This window comes from Bos javanicus, chromosome 9 (assembly GCF_032452875.1).
Source record: "Bos javanicus breed banteng chromosome 9, ARS-OSU_banteng_1.0, whole genome shotgun sequence".
NCBI lineage: Eukaryota > Metazoa > Chordata > Mammalia > Artiodactyla > Bovidae > Bos > Bos javanicus.
In genome coordinates this window covers 43338598-43354836 of record NC_083876.1, presented here as the reverse complement: position 1 = coordinate 43354836, position 16239 = coordinate 43338598, and the positions used below count along the sequence as shown (strand labels likewise).

Below are 16239 nucleotides of genomic sequence, written 5' to 3'. Positions count from 1 at the left end.
TGGGGGTCTAGCCTAAGAACATTTAATTGCTGTTCTATGGGAAAATAGATTCCAAATTTTAAACATCTCAGTTCATTCATTAACATTTATTGAGCACCTCTGTGTTCTAGACATTGAGGATCAACATGAAGAAAGAAATTCCTGCCCTTATGAAACCTACGTTTGTGTGGGGAAGGAGGCATTAAGTAAGTTTAATAATATAATTTCAAGTAGTATACGTGCTATGAAGAAAGGTTAAGCGGGCTATTTTGTTGTTCAGTGACTCAGTCCTGCCCGACTCTACAACCTCATGGACTGCAGCACGCCAGGCTTCCCTGTCCTTCACTATCTCCCAGAGTGTGCTCAGACTCATGTCCATTGTGTCAGTGATGCCATCCAGCCATCTCATTCTCTGTCACCCCTTTTCCCTCAGTCTTTCCAGCATCAGAGTATAGTGAGAATTAGTTGGGGGATATGGATGTTTTAGAGTGATCAGGAAAGTTTCTCTGACTGAGTGGGTGGTATATAATAGAGACCTGAAAGATAAAAAGGGTGAACCCTGGGAAGAACTGGGAGAAGGGTCTTTGAGGCAGGAAGAAGAGTAAGTGGAAAATCCCTGAAGCAGGGGCAAACTTGACATGTTCAAGGAAGCTCTCTTCTCACCCAAGAGAAGCAGGAACCAGATGACCTTTCAGGCCATGAGAAGGAATGTGGGTTTTATTCTAAATGTAATGCAAATCCTCTGGAAGGTTGTGAGTCTTTGGACTTGATCTGATTTAAAATTTAAAAAGCTCCAGGCTACTCAGGATTGTGGTCTGGAGGAAGGCAAATGGAGAAGCAGGGAGGCCAGTTAGAAGGCCGTTGCCTTGCCAAGAGCTGATGCAGCATGAATAGGGTGGTGGGAGCAGAAGTAATACAGAATAGGGGTTTTGTTTCTTAAGTTTGGGCTTTCTGACAGATTGGATATAGGTTTGATGGACAGAGACGAGTCAAGGAGGATGCTTGGATTTGGGGCCTGGGCAAGTGGCACAGTGGTAAAGAATCCACTTGCCAGTGCAGGAGACACAAGAGATGCAGGTTCAATCCCTGGGTCAGGAAAATCCCCTGGAGAAGGAAATGGCAACCCACTCTACTATTCTTGCCTGGAGAATTCATGGACAGAGGCCCCATAGTTCATGGGGTCACAAACAGTCAGACACAGCTGAGCACAGCACACAGAATCAAGATGGGAAAGATTCTGCAGGGAGCGTGTTGTGAGGAGAAAGTTATCAAGACAGGATAATTTTGAGATGCCTCCAAAGATATCCAAGCGAAGAGGTTGGTTAAGCAGATGGATATAGGAATGTGGAGATCAAGAGAGAAGCTAGGTATGAAGATATGAGTTGGCCAGAGTGGAGGAGATAATTGAAGTCATGCAGTCAGATGAGATCATCTGGGAAGCTGAGTGAAAATATAGAAGAAGGGATAATACTTTCCAACATTTCGAGGTCAGCAGCAGGAAGCACAGCTAGCAAAAGAGACTTGAAGGAATGGCCTTAAGTAAGGCAGGAGGAAACCAGAAGGGCTTGGTCTCCTGAAATACAAGTGGAAAAGAAGTGCTTCCAGGAGCAGGTGATGTTGAATGCTGATCCAGACTGAGTGTGACTGCTGGATTTAGGAACGTGAAGCTGACTGGTGATCTTGAAGTGCTATTTCTTGGAACAATGGAGACAAAAGCAAGAATGTTAAATGGGTGTGTTAAAGAGAGTACCAGTCAACCAGACACTCAGCTTCCAAGGGCTCTTCTATACCTTCAGCATTTATCAAGACAGTTTTTCTTCTGAAAGTCCTTTTCCTCAGTGAATCTCTGATGTTATTAATACCTGTGAAGTTAACAAAATGTTCTCTATCGGTTACAGAGGAGTAAATGCTATTACACTTTGCACAGAGAAGTAGTGTAGTGGTCCGAAGCATGGGCTTCAGAAACAAGATCAGACCTTGGTTGAATCCCAGCTCTGTTGCTTTCTAGCTATGTGATTTTAAGCAGGAACTTTGGTAATTTATCTGTAGATTAGAAATAATAATATCAGCCTGTTAATGTGGATATAAAGGTTAAATGAAATGTATAGGATAACACCTGGAACTAAGAGCTATTATTAGCACTGATTTTGTTACAGTGACAAAATTACTAGATTATATGTGTTTATAGTTTTCTTTGGAAGGACTGATGCTGAAGCTGAAACTCCAGTACTTTGGCCACTTCATGCAAAGAGTTGACTCATTGGAAAAGACTCTGATGCTGGGAGGGATTGGGGGCAGGAAGAGAAGGGGACGACAGAGGATGAGATGGTTGGATGGCATCACTGACTCGATGGACGTGAGTCTCAGTGAACTCTGGGAGTTGGTGATGGACAGGGAAGCCTGGCGTGCTGCGATTCATGGGGTCGCAAAGAGTCGGACACGACTGAGCAACTGAACTGAACTGATAGTTTTCTTTTCCCTGGTCCTCTAAGAAGAGTAGTTCCTGCGGAAGATTTCCTCATTTTTACAAGAAGGCATATTACTTTTCTATTGTTGCATAACAAACTTGTCTTAAAATAACACAGTCTTAAAACACCCACAGTCTGATCATCTCACAGTTTTGTGGGTCAGGGCTGGCGTGGCTGGGTTCTCTACTCAGTCTCACAAGGCTGGTCGTAAGGTGTCAACCAGAGCTGCAGGTTCTTTGCATGCCTTGGGATCCTCTTTCCACCTCACTGGTGGACAGAATCCATTGCTTTGAGGTTGGAGGACTGAGATCCCAGTTTTCCTGCTGGATGGTAGAGTAAATGAGCTCAGGAGACAGGAGATGTGGGATGATGATTAGAACTGAGGTTTGGGAGAATATACAGATGCTGGTAATGATATAGTCTGGGCTGTGACCATGTGAGTGGGTAACTGGAGTGAAGTGAAGAGTTTGTGTCAAGGGAGTTCAAGAACTGAGAGGCCCGGTGACAGTGTACCTGACTTGAAGTTTAAAGTCAACAAAAATAGCTACAGTGAACCAGCTGCTAAAATCTTTCATAAATGAAAAGGAGTACCAGGGAGACTGTTAGAGTAATATAATCTCCTCCAAGACCTGTGCTTCAGATGAGCTGGGGGTTTTGAGAAAAGAGGCAAGAAAAAGGCATTGAGGACAAGGGGAACACCTGCCCACACAATCTCCCCTCCCCACTGGACTCTGGTACATGGTAAGTAAGAATTAAAACGGCCATCCTGTGGGAAAACTGCAGGAGAAGCTGTGGCCTTAAGGAAAATCTAGTTTCCATTTGAGAAAAGAAATGCTAGGGAGAGAGAATTTGTTTTCTTAATGAAAACTTTTCCACTTGATTTCATCTTATATTCAGATATGACACTTTTAGTTTTGCTCCAGGGGATCTTACTATTTGTCATAATCCTTGTGCCTAGTCCATTCTAGCTAATTAGCATCTTTGTTTTCATTTCCCTTCTTGATTTTCTCAAATCTAGATTTCCTAAATACGGTCCTAACAAAGATCACCATTTAAAATGAGTACTCCCAGAATAGTATGCAGCTTCCTTAAAAAAACAAAAATAGACCTACTATATGACCCTGCAGTCCCACTCCTGGGCATATATCCAGAGAAAACCATAATTTGAAAAGATGTATGCACCTCAGTGTTCATTTCAAGACTATTTACAATAGCCAGAACATGGAAACAACCTGAATGTCCAACAGATGAAAGGGTAAAGAAGATGTGCTATATTTACACAATGGAACATTCAGATCAGATCAGTCGCTCAGTCGTGTCCGACTCTTTGCAACCCCATGAATCACAGCACGCCAGGCCTCCCTGTCCATCACCAACTCCCAGAGTTCACTCCGACTCACGTCCATCGAGTCAGTGATGCCATCCAGCCATCTCATCCTCTGTCGTCCCCTTCTCTTCCTGCCCCCAATCCCTCCCAGCATCAGAGTCTTTTCCAATGAGTCAACTCTTCGCATGAAGTGGCCAAAGTACTGGAGTTTCAGCTTCAGCATCATTCCTTCTAAAGAAATCCCAGGGCTGATCTCCTTCAGAATGGACTGGTTGGATCTCCTTGCAGTCCAAGGGACTCTCAAGAGTCTTCTCCAACACCACAGTTCAAAAGCATCAATTCTTTGGCGCTCAGTCTTCTTCACAGTCCAACTCTCACATCCATACATGACCACAGGAAAAACCATAGTCTTGACGAGACTAACCTTTGTTGGCAAAGTAATGTCTCTGCTTTTGAACTCCTTCTAAGGAGTAAGCGTCTTTTAATTTCACGGCTGCAGTCACCATCTGTAGTGATTTTGGAGCCCAAAAAAATAAAGTCTGACACTGTTTCCACTGTTTCCCCATCTATTTCCCATGAAGTGGTGGGACCGGATGCCATGATCTTCGTTTTCTGAATGTTGAGCTTTAAGCCAACTTTTTCACTCTCCACTTTCACTTTCATCAAGAGGCTTTTTAGTTCCTCTTCACTTTCTGCCATAAGGGTGGTGTCATCTGCATATCTGAGGTTATTGATATTTCTCCCAGCAATCTTGATGCCAGCTTGTGTTTCTTCCAGTCCAGCGTTTCTCATGATGTAGTCTGCATAGAAGTTAAACAAACAGGGTGACAATATACAGCCTTGACGAACTCCTTTTCCTATTTGGAACCAGTCTGTTGTTCCATGTCCAGTTCTAACTGTTGCTTCCTGACCTGCATATAGGTTTCTCAAGAGGCAGGTCAGGTGGTCTGGGATTCCCATCTCTTTCAGAATTTTCCACAGTTTATTGTGATCCACACAGTCAAAGGCTTTGGCATAGTCAATAAAGCAGAAATAGATGTTTTTCTGGAACTTTCTTGCTTTTTCCATGATCCATCGGATGTTGGCAATTTGATCTCTGGTTCCTCTGCCTTTTCTAAAACCAGCTTGAACATCAGGAAGTTCACGGTTCACATATTGCTGAAGCCTGGCTTGGAGAATTTTGAGCATTACTTTACTAGCATGTGAGATGAGTGCAATTGTGCGGTAGTTTGAGCATTCTTTGGCATTGCCTTTCTTTGGGTTTGGAATGAAAACTGACCTTTTCCAGTCCTGTGGCCACTGCTGAGTTTTCCAAATTTGCTGGCATAATGGGACATTACTCAACCATAAAAAAATAAAAATGAAATAATGCCATTTGCAGCAATATGGATGGACCTGGAGATTATCATACTAAGTGAAGTAAGACAAAGACATGATACTGCTTATACACGGAATCTTAAAAAATAATGATACAACTGAACTTACAGAATAGAAATAGACCCACAGACATAGATGTCAAACTTAGGGTTACCAAAAGGAAAGAGGAGGGGATAAATTAGGAGTTTGAGATTAACATATACACACTACTACACATAAAACAGATAACACACAAGGACCTACTTTATAGCACAGGGAAATCTACTCAATATTATGTAGTAACCTATAACGGAAAAGAAAATCTGGGGGGAAAAAAGACGTATTTGTAACTGAATCACTTTGCTTTACACCTGAAACCAACACAACACTGTAGATCAGATATACTTCAATAAATAAATGAGTACTCCAGACAGTCTGATTTCTTGCCTTTGTAACCACAGCTGCAACTCCTTACCTCTTCCTGTCATAGCAGTTGGTGAGTCAGAAGGCAACGTGAGGATAATGGGCATCAGGGGACTTGAGGGGAGGCAAAAAGAGGAGACAATAGCAGACATAATCTTCCTCGTGTTTACGGTTCTGCTCTGGGGTAGGCCTGTTTATATACCTCTGTGTCTGTCCAGCTTTGTGCTTCTGCAAGTTCTGATACTTGCAGCCTATTTACATAAGCCCACTCCATGTTTACAGTATCAGAACACACTGCTTTCTTTTTTTCTCTTCCGCTCCACTCTTCTCAAGCGTCATACAAACCATTCAGCAGTAATACCTTTTTTGTTACATTCAGTTGTCTCCTTTGAGTCGAGCCCAGCTGCCCCTAACCAACCCCCGACCCTCCCAGTATCCCCATGGTAGCCCTTTCCTCCTTCTGTGCATCAGCATTAGCGGCCCTCTCAGTGGCTTATTGGCACTGCTTTTCTAGCTCAACACCCTCAGGCCTAAGAATACCACCTCTCTGATGATTTATTCAACAGTTTAGAGCAGAACACTTGCAGATTTTCCCCTAAACGCAAACTCCTATTGCTTGATATATATTCAGTCAATTCAGTTCAGTCGCTCAGTCATGTCTGACTCTTCGCGACCCCATGAATTGCAGCACGCCAGGCCTCCCTGTCCATCACCAACTCCCAGAGTGCACCCAGACCCACATCCATCGAGTCAGTGATTCCACCCAGCCATCTCATCCTCTGTCGTCCCCTTCTCCTCCTGCCCCCAATCCCTCCCAGCATCAGAGTCTTTTCCAATGAGTCAACTCTTTGCATGAGGTGGCCAAAGTATTGGAGTTTCAGCTTCAGCATCATTCCTTCCAAAGAAATCCCAGGGCTGATCTCCTTCAGAATGGACTGGTTGGATTTCCTTGCAGTCCAAGGGACTCTCAAGAGTCTTCTCCAACACCACAGTTCAAAAGCATCAATTCTTCAGTGCTCAGCCTTCTTCACAGACCAACTCTCAACATCCATACATGACCACTGGAAAAACCATAGCCTTGACTAGACCGACCTTTGTTGGCAAAGTAATGTCTCTGCTTTTGAATATGCTATCTAGGTTCTTTCCTTCCAAGGAGTAAGCGTCTTTTAATTTCATGGCTGCAGTCACCATCTGCAGTCATTTTGGGGCCCAGAAAAATAAAGTCTGACACTGTTTCCACTGTTTCCCCATCTATTTCCCATGAAGTGATGGGACCAGATGCCATGATCTTTGTTTTCTGAATGTTGAGCTTTAAGCCAACTTTTTCATTCTCCACTTTCACTTTCATCAAGAGGCTTTTGAGTTCCTCTTCACTTTCTGCCATAAGGGTGGTGTCATCTGCATATCTGAGGTTATTGATATTTCTCCCGGCAATCTTGATTCCAGCTTGTGTTTCTTCCAGTCCAGCATTTCTCATGATGTACTCTGCATATAAGTTAAATAAACAGGGTGGCAATATACAGCCTTGACGTACTCCTTTTCCTATTTGGAACCAGTCTGTTGTTCCATGTCCACTTCTAACTGTTGCTTCCTGACCTGCATACAGATTTCTCAAGAGGCAGGTCCGGTGGTCTGGGATTCCCGTCTCTTTCAGAATTTTCCACAGTTTATTGTGATCCACACAGTCAAAGGCTTTGGCATAGTCAAGAAAGCAGAAATAGATGTTTTTCTGGAACTCTTTTGCTTTTTCAATGATCCAGAAGATGTTGGCAGTTTGATCTCTGGTTCCTCTGCCTTTTCTAAAACCAGCTTGAACATCAGGAAGTTCACGGTTCACGTATTGCTGAAGCCTGGCCTGGAGAATTTTGAGCATTACTTTACTAGCATGTGAGATGAGTGCAATTGTGCAGTAGTTTAAGCATTCTTTGGCATTGCCTTTCTTTGGGTTTGGAATGAAAACTGACCTTTTCCAGTCCTGTGGCCACTGCTGAGTTTTCCAAATTTGCTGGCATATTGAGTGCAGCACTTTCACAGCATCATCTTTCAGGATTTGAAATAGCTCAACTGGAATTCCATCACCTTCACTAGCTTTGTTCGTAGTGATGCTTTCTAAGGCCCACTTGACTTCACATTCCAGGATGTCTGGCTCTAGGTCAGTGATCACACCATCGTGATTATCTGGGTCATGAAGATCTTTTTTGTACAGTTCTGTGTATCCTTGCCACCTCTTCTTAATATCTTCTGCTTCTCTTAGGTCCATACCATTTCTGTCCTTTATCGAGCCCATCTTTGCATGAAATGTCCCCTTGGTATCTCTGATTTTCTTGAAGAGATCTCTAGTCTTTCCCATTCTGTTGTTTTCCTGTATTTCTTTGCATTGATCACTGAGGAAGGCTTTCTTATCTCTTCTTTGGAACTCTGCATTCAGATGCTTATATCTTTCCTTTTCTCCTTTGCTTTTCGCTTCTCTTCGTTTCACAGCTATTTGTAAGGCCTCCCCAGACAGCCATTTTGCTTTTTTGCATTTCTTTTTCTTGGGGATGGTCTTGATCCCTGTCTCCTGTACTGTCATGAACCTCATTCCATAGTTCACCAGGCACTCGATCTATCAGATCTAGGGCCTTAAATCTATTTCTCACTTCCACTGTATAATCATATGGGATTTGATTTAGGTCATACCTGAATGGTCTAGTGGTTTTCCCTACTTTCTTCAGTCAACATACAGGACAGGCTAAGCTTTCACTGGGGCAGTGAGAAATCGTGAAGGAGCAGATGTTAAGAAGTTACCCTTTACTATTTGTGTGACTTTGAGCAAATCATTTAACCTCTCTGAGCTTCAGTTAATTTATCTATAAAGTGAGGTTAATAATTTGTTGGTTGTTTTAAGGGCTGAATAAAGTGATAATGCATGTAAAGCAACAGTAGTGCCTGGTCTTGGTTTTGAATCTAAACCTCACTTCAAATTTTTATATTTAACCACTCTATCTGCCTGTCTCAGTATAACATTTGAAACTTGTGCAGACTCAGCAGAAGTTTTTTGGAATTGTGTATATTCTAGGTTTCTGTGGCACTGAAACAAGGCCAGATCACGCCAACTGAGCTCTGTCAAAGATGTCTCTCCCTTATCAAGAAGACTAAGTTTCTAAATGCATACATTACTGTATCAGAAGAAGTGGCCTTAAAGCAAGCTGAAGAATCAGAGAAAAGATATAAGAAAGGTAAATTACTTTGACTTGTACTTAATTGTTACATCCCGAGAGAAAGAGTTTAATTGGATATAGCAGTCTCCATTTGGCAGGTAGAGCTTTAAACATTAAAAAAAAAAACTTCCCTTATTTAAAGACCTGGGGAATTCCCTGGAGATTCAGTGGTTAGGACTCCGCACTTCCACTGTTGGGGGCTCATGTTCAGTCATTGGTTGGGGAACTTAGACCCCACAAATCTTGTAGTACGGCCAAATAAATAAAATTATTTTTTAAAAGAACAACTGGTTTGAGGTATAGTAAAAATGAGACTAATAGATACGTGATGCTTTATAATGTCCAACTTGTAATAATTTCTAACAAATTTGATTTCTGAAGAAGTATCTTTAGCAAGCTAGTAGCTGTCTTAATAACTAGGATTAATGTCTCTGTATGTCGAACTAGATATCTTTTCTATTCTTTTGGTTTCTTAATGCAGGTCACTCACTGGGAGATTTAGATGGAATTCCTATTGCAGTAAAAGATAACTTTAGTACATCCGGCATTGAGACAACCTGTGCATCAAACATGCTGAAAGGTAAAGTGTAACTAGCCAGAGCATTAATTTATAAAAATAAGTGTTTTTCAGTTTAAATTAAAGATACTAATGCACCAAGATATCTTAGACTAGTTATATTTGCACAGGAAATAACTTATGGTGGAATATTACCTTCTTACTATTTGCTCTTTCAGAATGCAAAGTTATTCTTCAGGGGTAGGCCTGCTTAACAGAGGAATCCTATTTAGGAAGATAACATCACTGCAAACACACTAAGTGAACTCTTAACTCCTCCAACTTCCACTCGATAGTATAGAAATAAGTATAAAGTAGCTGTCATTACCCCCTCTTTTGCAGATGGTATAAGGATTTATTATTAATAACATCTACTGTCTGATTATTTTTTATCACTATACTTAGTATAATGATGCTTAGTTTTAATTTTTTAAGTTTAGTAGGTCAAAAAGGAATCATATTTATCAATATATGGTTGGATCCTAGGAGGAAAAAAAAATGGAAAAAGGATAGAGAACTTCACACTAAAACTAATATTCTGAAGTGTATGCCCCAAGTTCCTTTGATAAAGTAAACTGTTGTTAATTGTTTGCAAATATACACTAGATAGAGGAAATTTTAATTAACAATAAAGATCTATCCCTGCTGGAAATAGATAAAAATTGCTGTGTGATATAGCACATCTGAGAAGAAAAAGTCAATGCAATGAGCAGAATGATTTGTGATTAATTTCAAATGACTTGGGTACCTCTCTATCATTCAATATTTTGTACTGTTAAAGTCAATATTTTTAGATTATAAAGATGATGAATATAGAGACTTTCTTTAGAAAATATAGCAAGCAGTCAGCTGCAGAAAAACATTAACTTTCAGAAGAAAGTACAACTTAAATTAGGAATAAGTAGCATTTGTCAATATGAATTGCTTAATTGGAGTTTAAAATTGTTTCTTACATAGGATTTACATGTTCACTGTTTTCTTTCCTATGATAAAAATTACTGAATTTTTAGGAGGACAGGGGCAAGAAAGGGGAGGGGATTAAAAGGTATAAGTGACTGTATAAAATAAATAAGCTATAAGAGTATATTGTACAGAACAGGGAATATAGACAACATTTTATAATAACTTTAAATATAATATAACCTGTAAAATATTTGAATCACTATGTTTTACACCTGTAATATAACATTAAATCAGCTATACCTCAGTTTTGTTTTTGTTTTTTTTAAAGAAAACTGAATTTTTTTCAGGTTATGTACCACCTTATAATGCCACAGTAGTTCAGAAGTTGTTGGATCAGGGAGCTCTGCTAATGGGAAAAACAAACTTAGATGAGTTTGCTATGGGGTAAGTAAAATTAAAATTTTCTTTTCCTGTATTTCTTTCATCTGTGTCTTCAACTTCATTGTATGTAGGTACCTAAAAGTAGTGTGACTTCGTGAGAACTCTCTTGCCAATTCCTTGCTAGTTCCTCAGTTCCTCCATGAGAGATGACGTTAGTGAGGTGATTTCGTGAGGACTCTTTGCCAATTTCTCAGTCCCTCCATGAGAGCTTGTGTTCTGCTGATAGATATCTCACTTTGGTTTTGATTTGCATTTCCCCGATGACTAACAATGTTGATCATCATGTGTTTATTTTGCTATCCATATATCTTTGGTGAAGTATCTATTCAAATCTTCTCAATGAGTTGTAAGAGTTTTTCCCCATATAGTCTGGATTCAAGTCCATTATCAAATAGGTGATTTGCAAATAGGTTCTCTGAGTCTCTGGCTTGTCTTTGCATCCTCTGAATATGCCTTTCAAATAGCAAAAGGTTTTAGTTTTGACGAAGTCCAGTTTGTTGTTTTCTTCCTTTAATGACTCATGGTTTTGTGTCTTTTCTAAGAAAGCTTTACCTTTTCCAAGGTCATCAAGACTTTTTTTTCCAGTGTTTTCTCCTAGAAGTTTTATAGTTTTAGTTCTTATATTTAAAATTGTAATCCAGTTAATTTTTTGTAGATTATGTGAAGAAAGCAAAAGTTCATTTTTTTGCATATGTCTATCGTATATATCTGGGACCATAGGAATTCAAATGAAATTACTTTGATTCCTTTGCCAAAAATCAGTCCAACATATGTATAGGTCTATTTCTGGATTCTATTCTGTTGATTTGTGTATTCCTAATCCATTATCATGCTATCTTGATGATTGTAGCTTCATAGTAAGCCTTGCAGAGAAGGCAATGGCACCCCACTCCAGTACTCTTGCCTGGAAAATCCCATGGATGGAGGAGCCTGGTGGGCTGCAGTCCATAGAGTCGCTAAGAGTCGGACACTACTAAGCGACTTCACTTTCACTTTTCACTTTCATGCATTGGTAAAGGAAATGGCAACCCACTCCAGTGTTCTTGCCTGGAGAATCCCAGGGACTTGGGAGCCTGGTGGGCTGCCGTCTATGGAGTCCCAGAGTCAGACACGACTGAAGCAACTTAGCAGCAGCAGCAGCAGGTCCTTTGCATTTCCATATAAGTTTTAGAATTGAATTAATAATTTCACAGAGAAGCTTGATAGGATTTTGATTGTGGTGGTATTGACTTATAGATTAGGTTTTAGAAAATTGACATCTTAATATGTGCCTTCTGATGTATGACTCTATATCTTTCCATTTATTTAGACTTTAATTTTTCTCAGCAATATATATGATTTTCTATATATGAATCTCGCACATAATTTGCCATATCTATCTCCAAGTATTTCATGTTTCTTTACTATTACAGAAAATGTAATTTTCTTTTCAATTTCTGATTGTTTAACATTGTTAGAATACATAGAAATTAATTTAACTTTTCTGTGTTAACCTATTATTTTTATCCTGTGACCTTGCTAAGCTCCCTTATTAATTCTAGCTGATCTTATAGATTATTTGGTATATTTTATGTAAATGATCTTGTAGCCTACAATAGAGACACTTTTATTTATTTATCTTGCCTTATTGCACCAGTTAGGACCTTAAGTACAATATTGAATAAAGATGATAAGAGCAGATATCCTTGCCTTTTTCCTGATCATGAGGAAAACATTTAGTTTTTCATCAGAAGCACTTTTTATTTCCCCATTTGTAATGTTTGTAATATTTGCTTGGTCTGTGTTTCCTGTTTCATAGAAGCAGATTCCTTGATTCTCCAAAACTGGTATCTATTAGAACCTAGTAAATATGTGTTGAATAAATAAATCTGTGGGAATAAACTTGAACCTAGGTTTTTAGGACATTGCCTTGAATGGCTGGTCAGCATGAACATCACCAATGAGGGTGAAGTCATACTGTGTACCTCCTTCCCTGAGAAGGAACATCATCACCTATGCATTGTTCCAGCTGAAAATGTGTAACCGGAAGCTAATAACAAGGAGACAAAAGACAAATCTGAAATGAGATATCTTCTATTAAAATGTCAGTATCATAAAAAAAAACAAAGGCTGTGAAAATGTTCCAGATTAAAAGAGGCTAAAGAAGTTAAAATCTTAAACTCATAGAAGTGTAGGAGAAAATCTTTGTGACCTTGAATTATACAAAGATTTCCTAGAGGGAACACATAAAGTACAGTCTGTAAAGTTAAAAACTGGTAAATTGAATTTCATTAAAATAAAGAACTTTTGTATTTAATGCACTGTTAAAAATGAAAAAACAAGCCACACACTTAGCAAAAATATTTGCAAGACATATGTCTGACCAAGAACTAGTATCCAGTATATATTGAATCTTTTCCAACTCAATAATAAGAAAACCAATTTTTAAAAAAAATGAGATATAAAGAGATGTAAAATCATATATCAAAGAAGATACACAATTGACAAACACATCAAACATGGTTAGTCGTTTAGGAAATGCAAATTAAAACCACACTGAAGTACATACACCTAATAATTAGAATGGCTTAACAAATGACAGTATCAAGTGCTGACAGGGATGGACAACTGGATTCTCATACAGTGCTGGTAGGGAATGCAAAATGGTATAGCCACTTTGGAAAATAGTTTAGCAGTTTCTTATAAAGTTAAACATACACTTACCATAAGAGCCAGCAATCTCAATCCTAGGTATTTACCCAAGAGATGAAGGCTTATGTTTATACAGAAGCACTGGCTGGGGCCTTTCACTACAATATTTATTGTAGCTTTATTCAAATTGCTAAAAACAGGAAACAACTCAGTGTTCTTGGCTGGTGAAAAAAGTTAAAGAGGTTAAAGAGAAAAGTTTAATATAATTCTTAATTCTAGACTTGATCCTGTACTGGAAAAAGGGAAAATGCTATAAAGGACATTATTGGATCAAATGACAAAATTGGATTACGTGTGGTAGATTTGATAAAAGTATTGTATTGCTGTTAAATTTACTGAGATAACTATACTGTGACTGTGTAAGAGACTATTCTCTGTCTTAGGAAAAGCTAAAGTATTTGGGGTAACGGGCCATAATATGTATAATTTACCCTTAAGTAGCTCAGGAAAAATATGTACAGCCACACACACAGAGCACACAAATGATAAAACAAATGGGGTAAAAGGTGAACAATAGGTGAGCCTGGGTAAAGGGTATACGTTTTTTCATACTGTTTTTATTTCTGTAAGTTGTCTATTAGGTTGAAGTTTTTTCAAAAGTAAAAAAGGTTATTAGCATTCACTAAGAATATCTCCCAGAAAAGTTTTTTTTTTTTTTTTTTTTTGGTTGAGCCACACAGCTTGTGTGATCTTAGTTCCCCAAAAAGAGGTGGGAACTGTGCCCCCTGCAGTGGAAGTGTGGAGTCCTAACCGCTGGACTGCCAGGGAATTGCCCTCTTAAAACTTCTGATTAAAAGAGGAATTCCTTCAAAAGACTACTTATTAACTGTTTGGATGTTTGTGACACTTTTCAATTGGAAGACCTTAATTTAGGAAGAAAATCATCTTACGCTGAATTGGATTATCATTTGGGATAAAAATTTCCTTTTCTTAACAGATTGGTTTTTTCCAACTTTCTACCACAAATGCTTTTACTTCTCATCCTTCAATTCTGCAACCATCTAAAGAAAGCTACAACTCAGCAGCCTTCCTACCTTTTCTGATTCAAGTTACAGTGGATTATACAGTGTTAGAAGCAAATAATGTAATCAGGAGATCACATAAAAAGTTTTATTAAGATATCTTGCTTTACTTCTTCATCTCAGATCTGGAAGCACAGATGGCATATTTGGACCAGTTAAAAACCCGTGGAGTTATTCAAAACAATATAGAGAAAAGAGGAAGCAAAACTCTCACAGTGAGAATGAGGATTCAAATTGGCTTATAACCGGAGGAAGCTCAGGAGGAAGTGCGGCGGCCGTGTCAGCGTTCACGTGCTTTGCGTAAGATATTTTTTTCTATCTGTACTTTAGAACCCAACCCAATACAGATAGTCATAAACCATACACAAAATCCAACAATTGACTCATTCATACCTTGGTGTTTTTATTTCTCCTTAATGAGCTATTTGTGCTCACTGCTGCATCAAAATTGTATCTTAGAAATACCCTCAACTATACAGTACACATATGTATATTTTATACATTAACTTTAAGACATTTAAACCCTTCCTGTGTAGTATCTGGTCTCCTTTAAAACATGATTTTACAGATCTTCTAGAATAAGAATAAATCATTTAGCTTAACCAGACTTAATTGAATTTCATTTTAAAAATTATTTATTTGGGTATCTGCTCACTGATTATACATATATTTACAGATTAACATACCTTGGCTTTAGTTGAGTGCTACTGAGCTAAATTATTAGCTGTGATTTATCCTTCAGCTAAACCCAACTTTGCCAAAAAATAAGGAAGAAAGGAAGGAAAGAAAAGGCTAATATTTATCTATAAAATAGAATATTTTAAGAAGTGTTTTTATAAATCTGCAACTAAAAATATATATCAGTAAGTAAAGTTTTTTCAAATTTGTAGGGAGATGATTTGTTCAGCTGTCATACTTTGTATTCTGAATTCATCAATCATGCTTTATGTCTTAAGTCTCATTTGTAATGCATTTCTTAACCATCTAAAAAAGAGTAAATAAATATTGCTGTTACTATATTTATTTTATTGGTTTCAGTTTAACCAAATAGAATGTTTTCTTTAGTAGTACTATATGTATTTTATCTCTCCTTAATTATCCACTGAAACTAAGCTGTTTCACAGGCATTGCAATCAATAAATTATTTATATTTTTTTAGAGCTATGGAGATTTAGATTCTACATGTTTTTTGTTTTTTAGTTTCCCTGAAATCTTGTTAACAAGTAAAACCATTTCATTTTATCTCTGTGGAATTTTACAGCACCACATTAATATTAATGAGAGTTCTGACAAGGGAGGATTGCAAGATTAGGTGCTTTTTTCTATCCTCATCACCCCACTTAGTGTTCATCTTTCTGAATGTGCTTTGAGAAGGTGGCACTTTGACACATAATTCCTATGGAAATGTAGGTTTTACTTTTACACAGCTGTCAGGGAATCCTAATAGGAAAATGTGTCCTTTTAGAAACTGTGAAAGCAGCAATCTGATTCTGTGGCTCAAGAGGACTTGGTAAGAAAGGCAATTAATTTGCATTTTCTGTAGAGCACAAGGACCATGTGACAGTCCCTGAGCCTTGTTCAGCCCAAAGCTTCAGTCTGAGTGTACTCAGCGGGGCTCAGACCCAAAGTGACTGAGAGGGAATGGGCCCCGACTCTCAGGTGTTCTGATTTGTTTCTTTTATAATAGTTTTTAAAACAGGACTAGGAGTACTATGCAGCCACTAAAAAGAATGAGTTAGAGTACTATGTCATGACATGGGAAGAAATCCAAAATACACTGTGAAGTGGAAGACAAGTTGCAGAACAATGTGTATTGTATGACCTAATTTCTGTTAAACGTAACAATTACATATGTGAATATGTTAGTTGCATG

The 16239-nt window shown here is 38.5% G+C and overlaps 1 protein-coding gene across 3 annotated transcripts in view; it reads left to right on the top strand.

Moving 5' to 3' along the window:
• The window catches only part of QRSL1 (glutaminyl-tRNA amidotransferase subunit QRSL1), a 33450-nt gene that overhangs the window by 2482 nt on the left and 14729 nt on the right, over positions 1–16239 (top strand). Inside the window, exons 2-6 of one of the 3 annotated variants that reach the window (XM_061427683.1) lie at positions 8612–8771; positions 9235–9333; positions 10560–10656; positions 14490–14666; positions 15832–15876. In XM_061427683.1, the coding sequence (XP_061283667.1) occupies positions 8612–8771; positions 9235–9333; positions 10560–10656; positions 14490–14666; positions 15832–15876 (578 nt within the window). The remainder of the gene's footprint in view (positions 1–8611; positions 8772–9234; positions 9334–10559; positions 10657–14489; positions 14667–15831; positions 15877–16239) is intronic. The other 2 variants (XM_061427684.1, XM_061427686.1) reach the window with 2 other exon arrangements.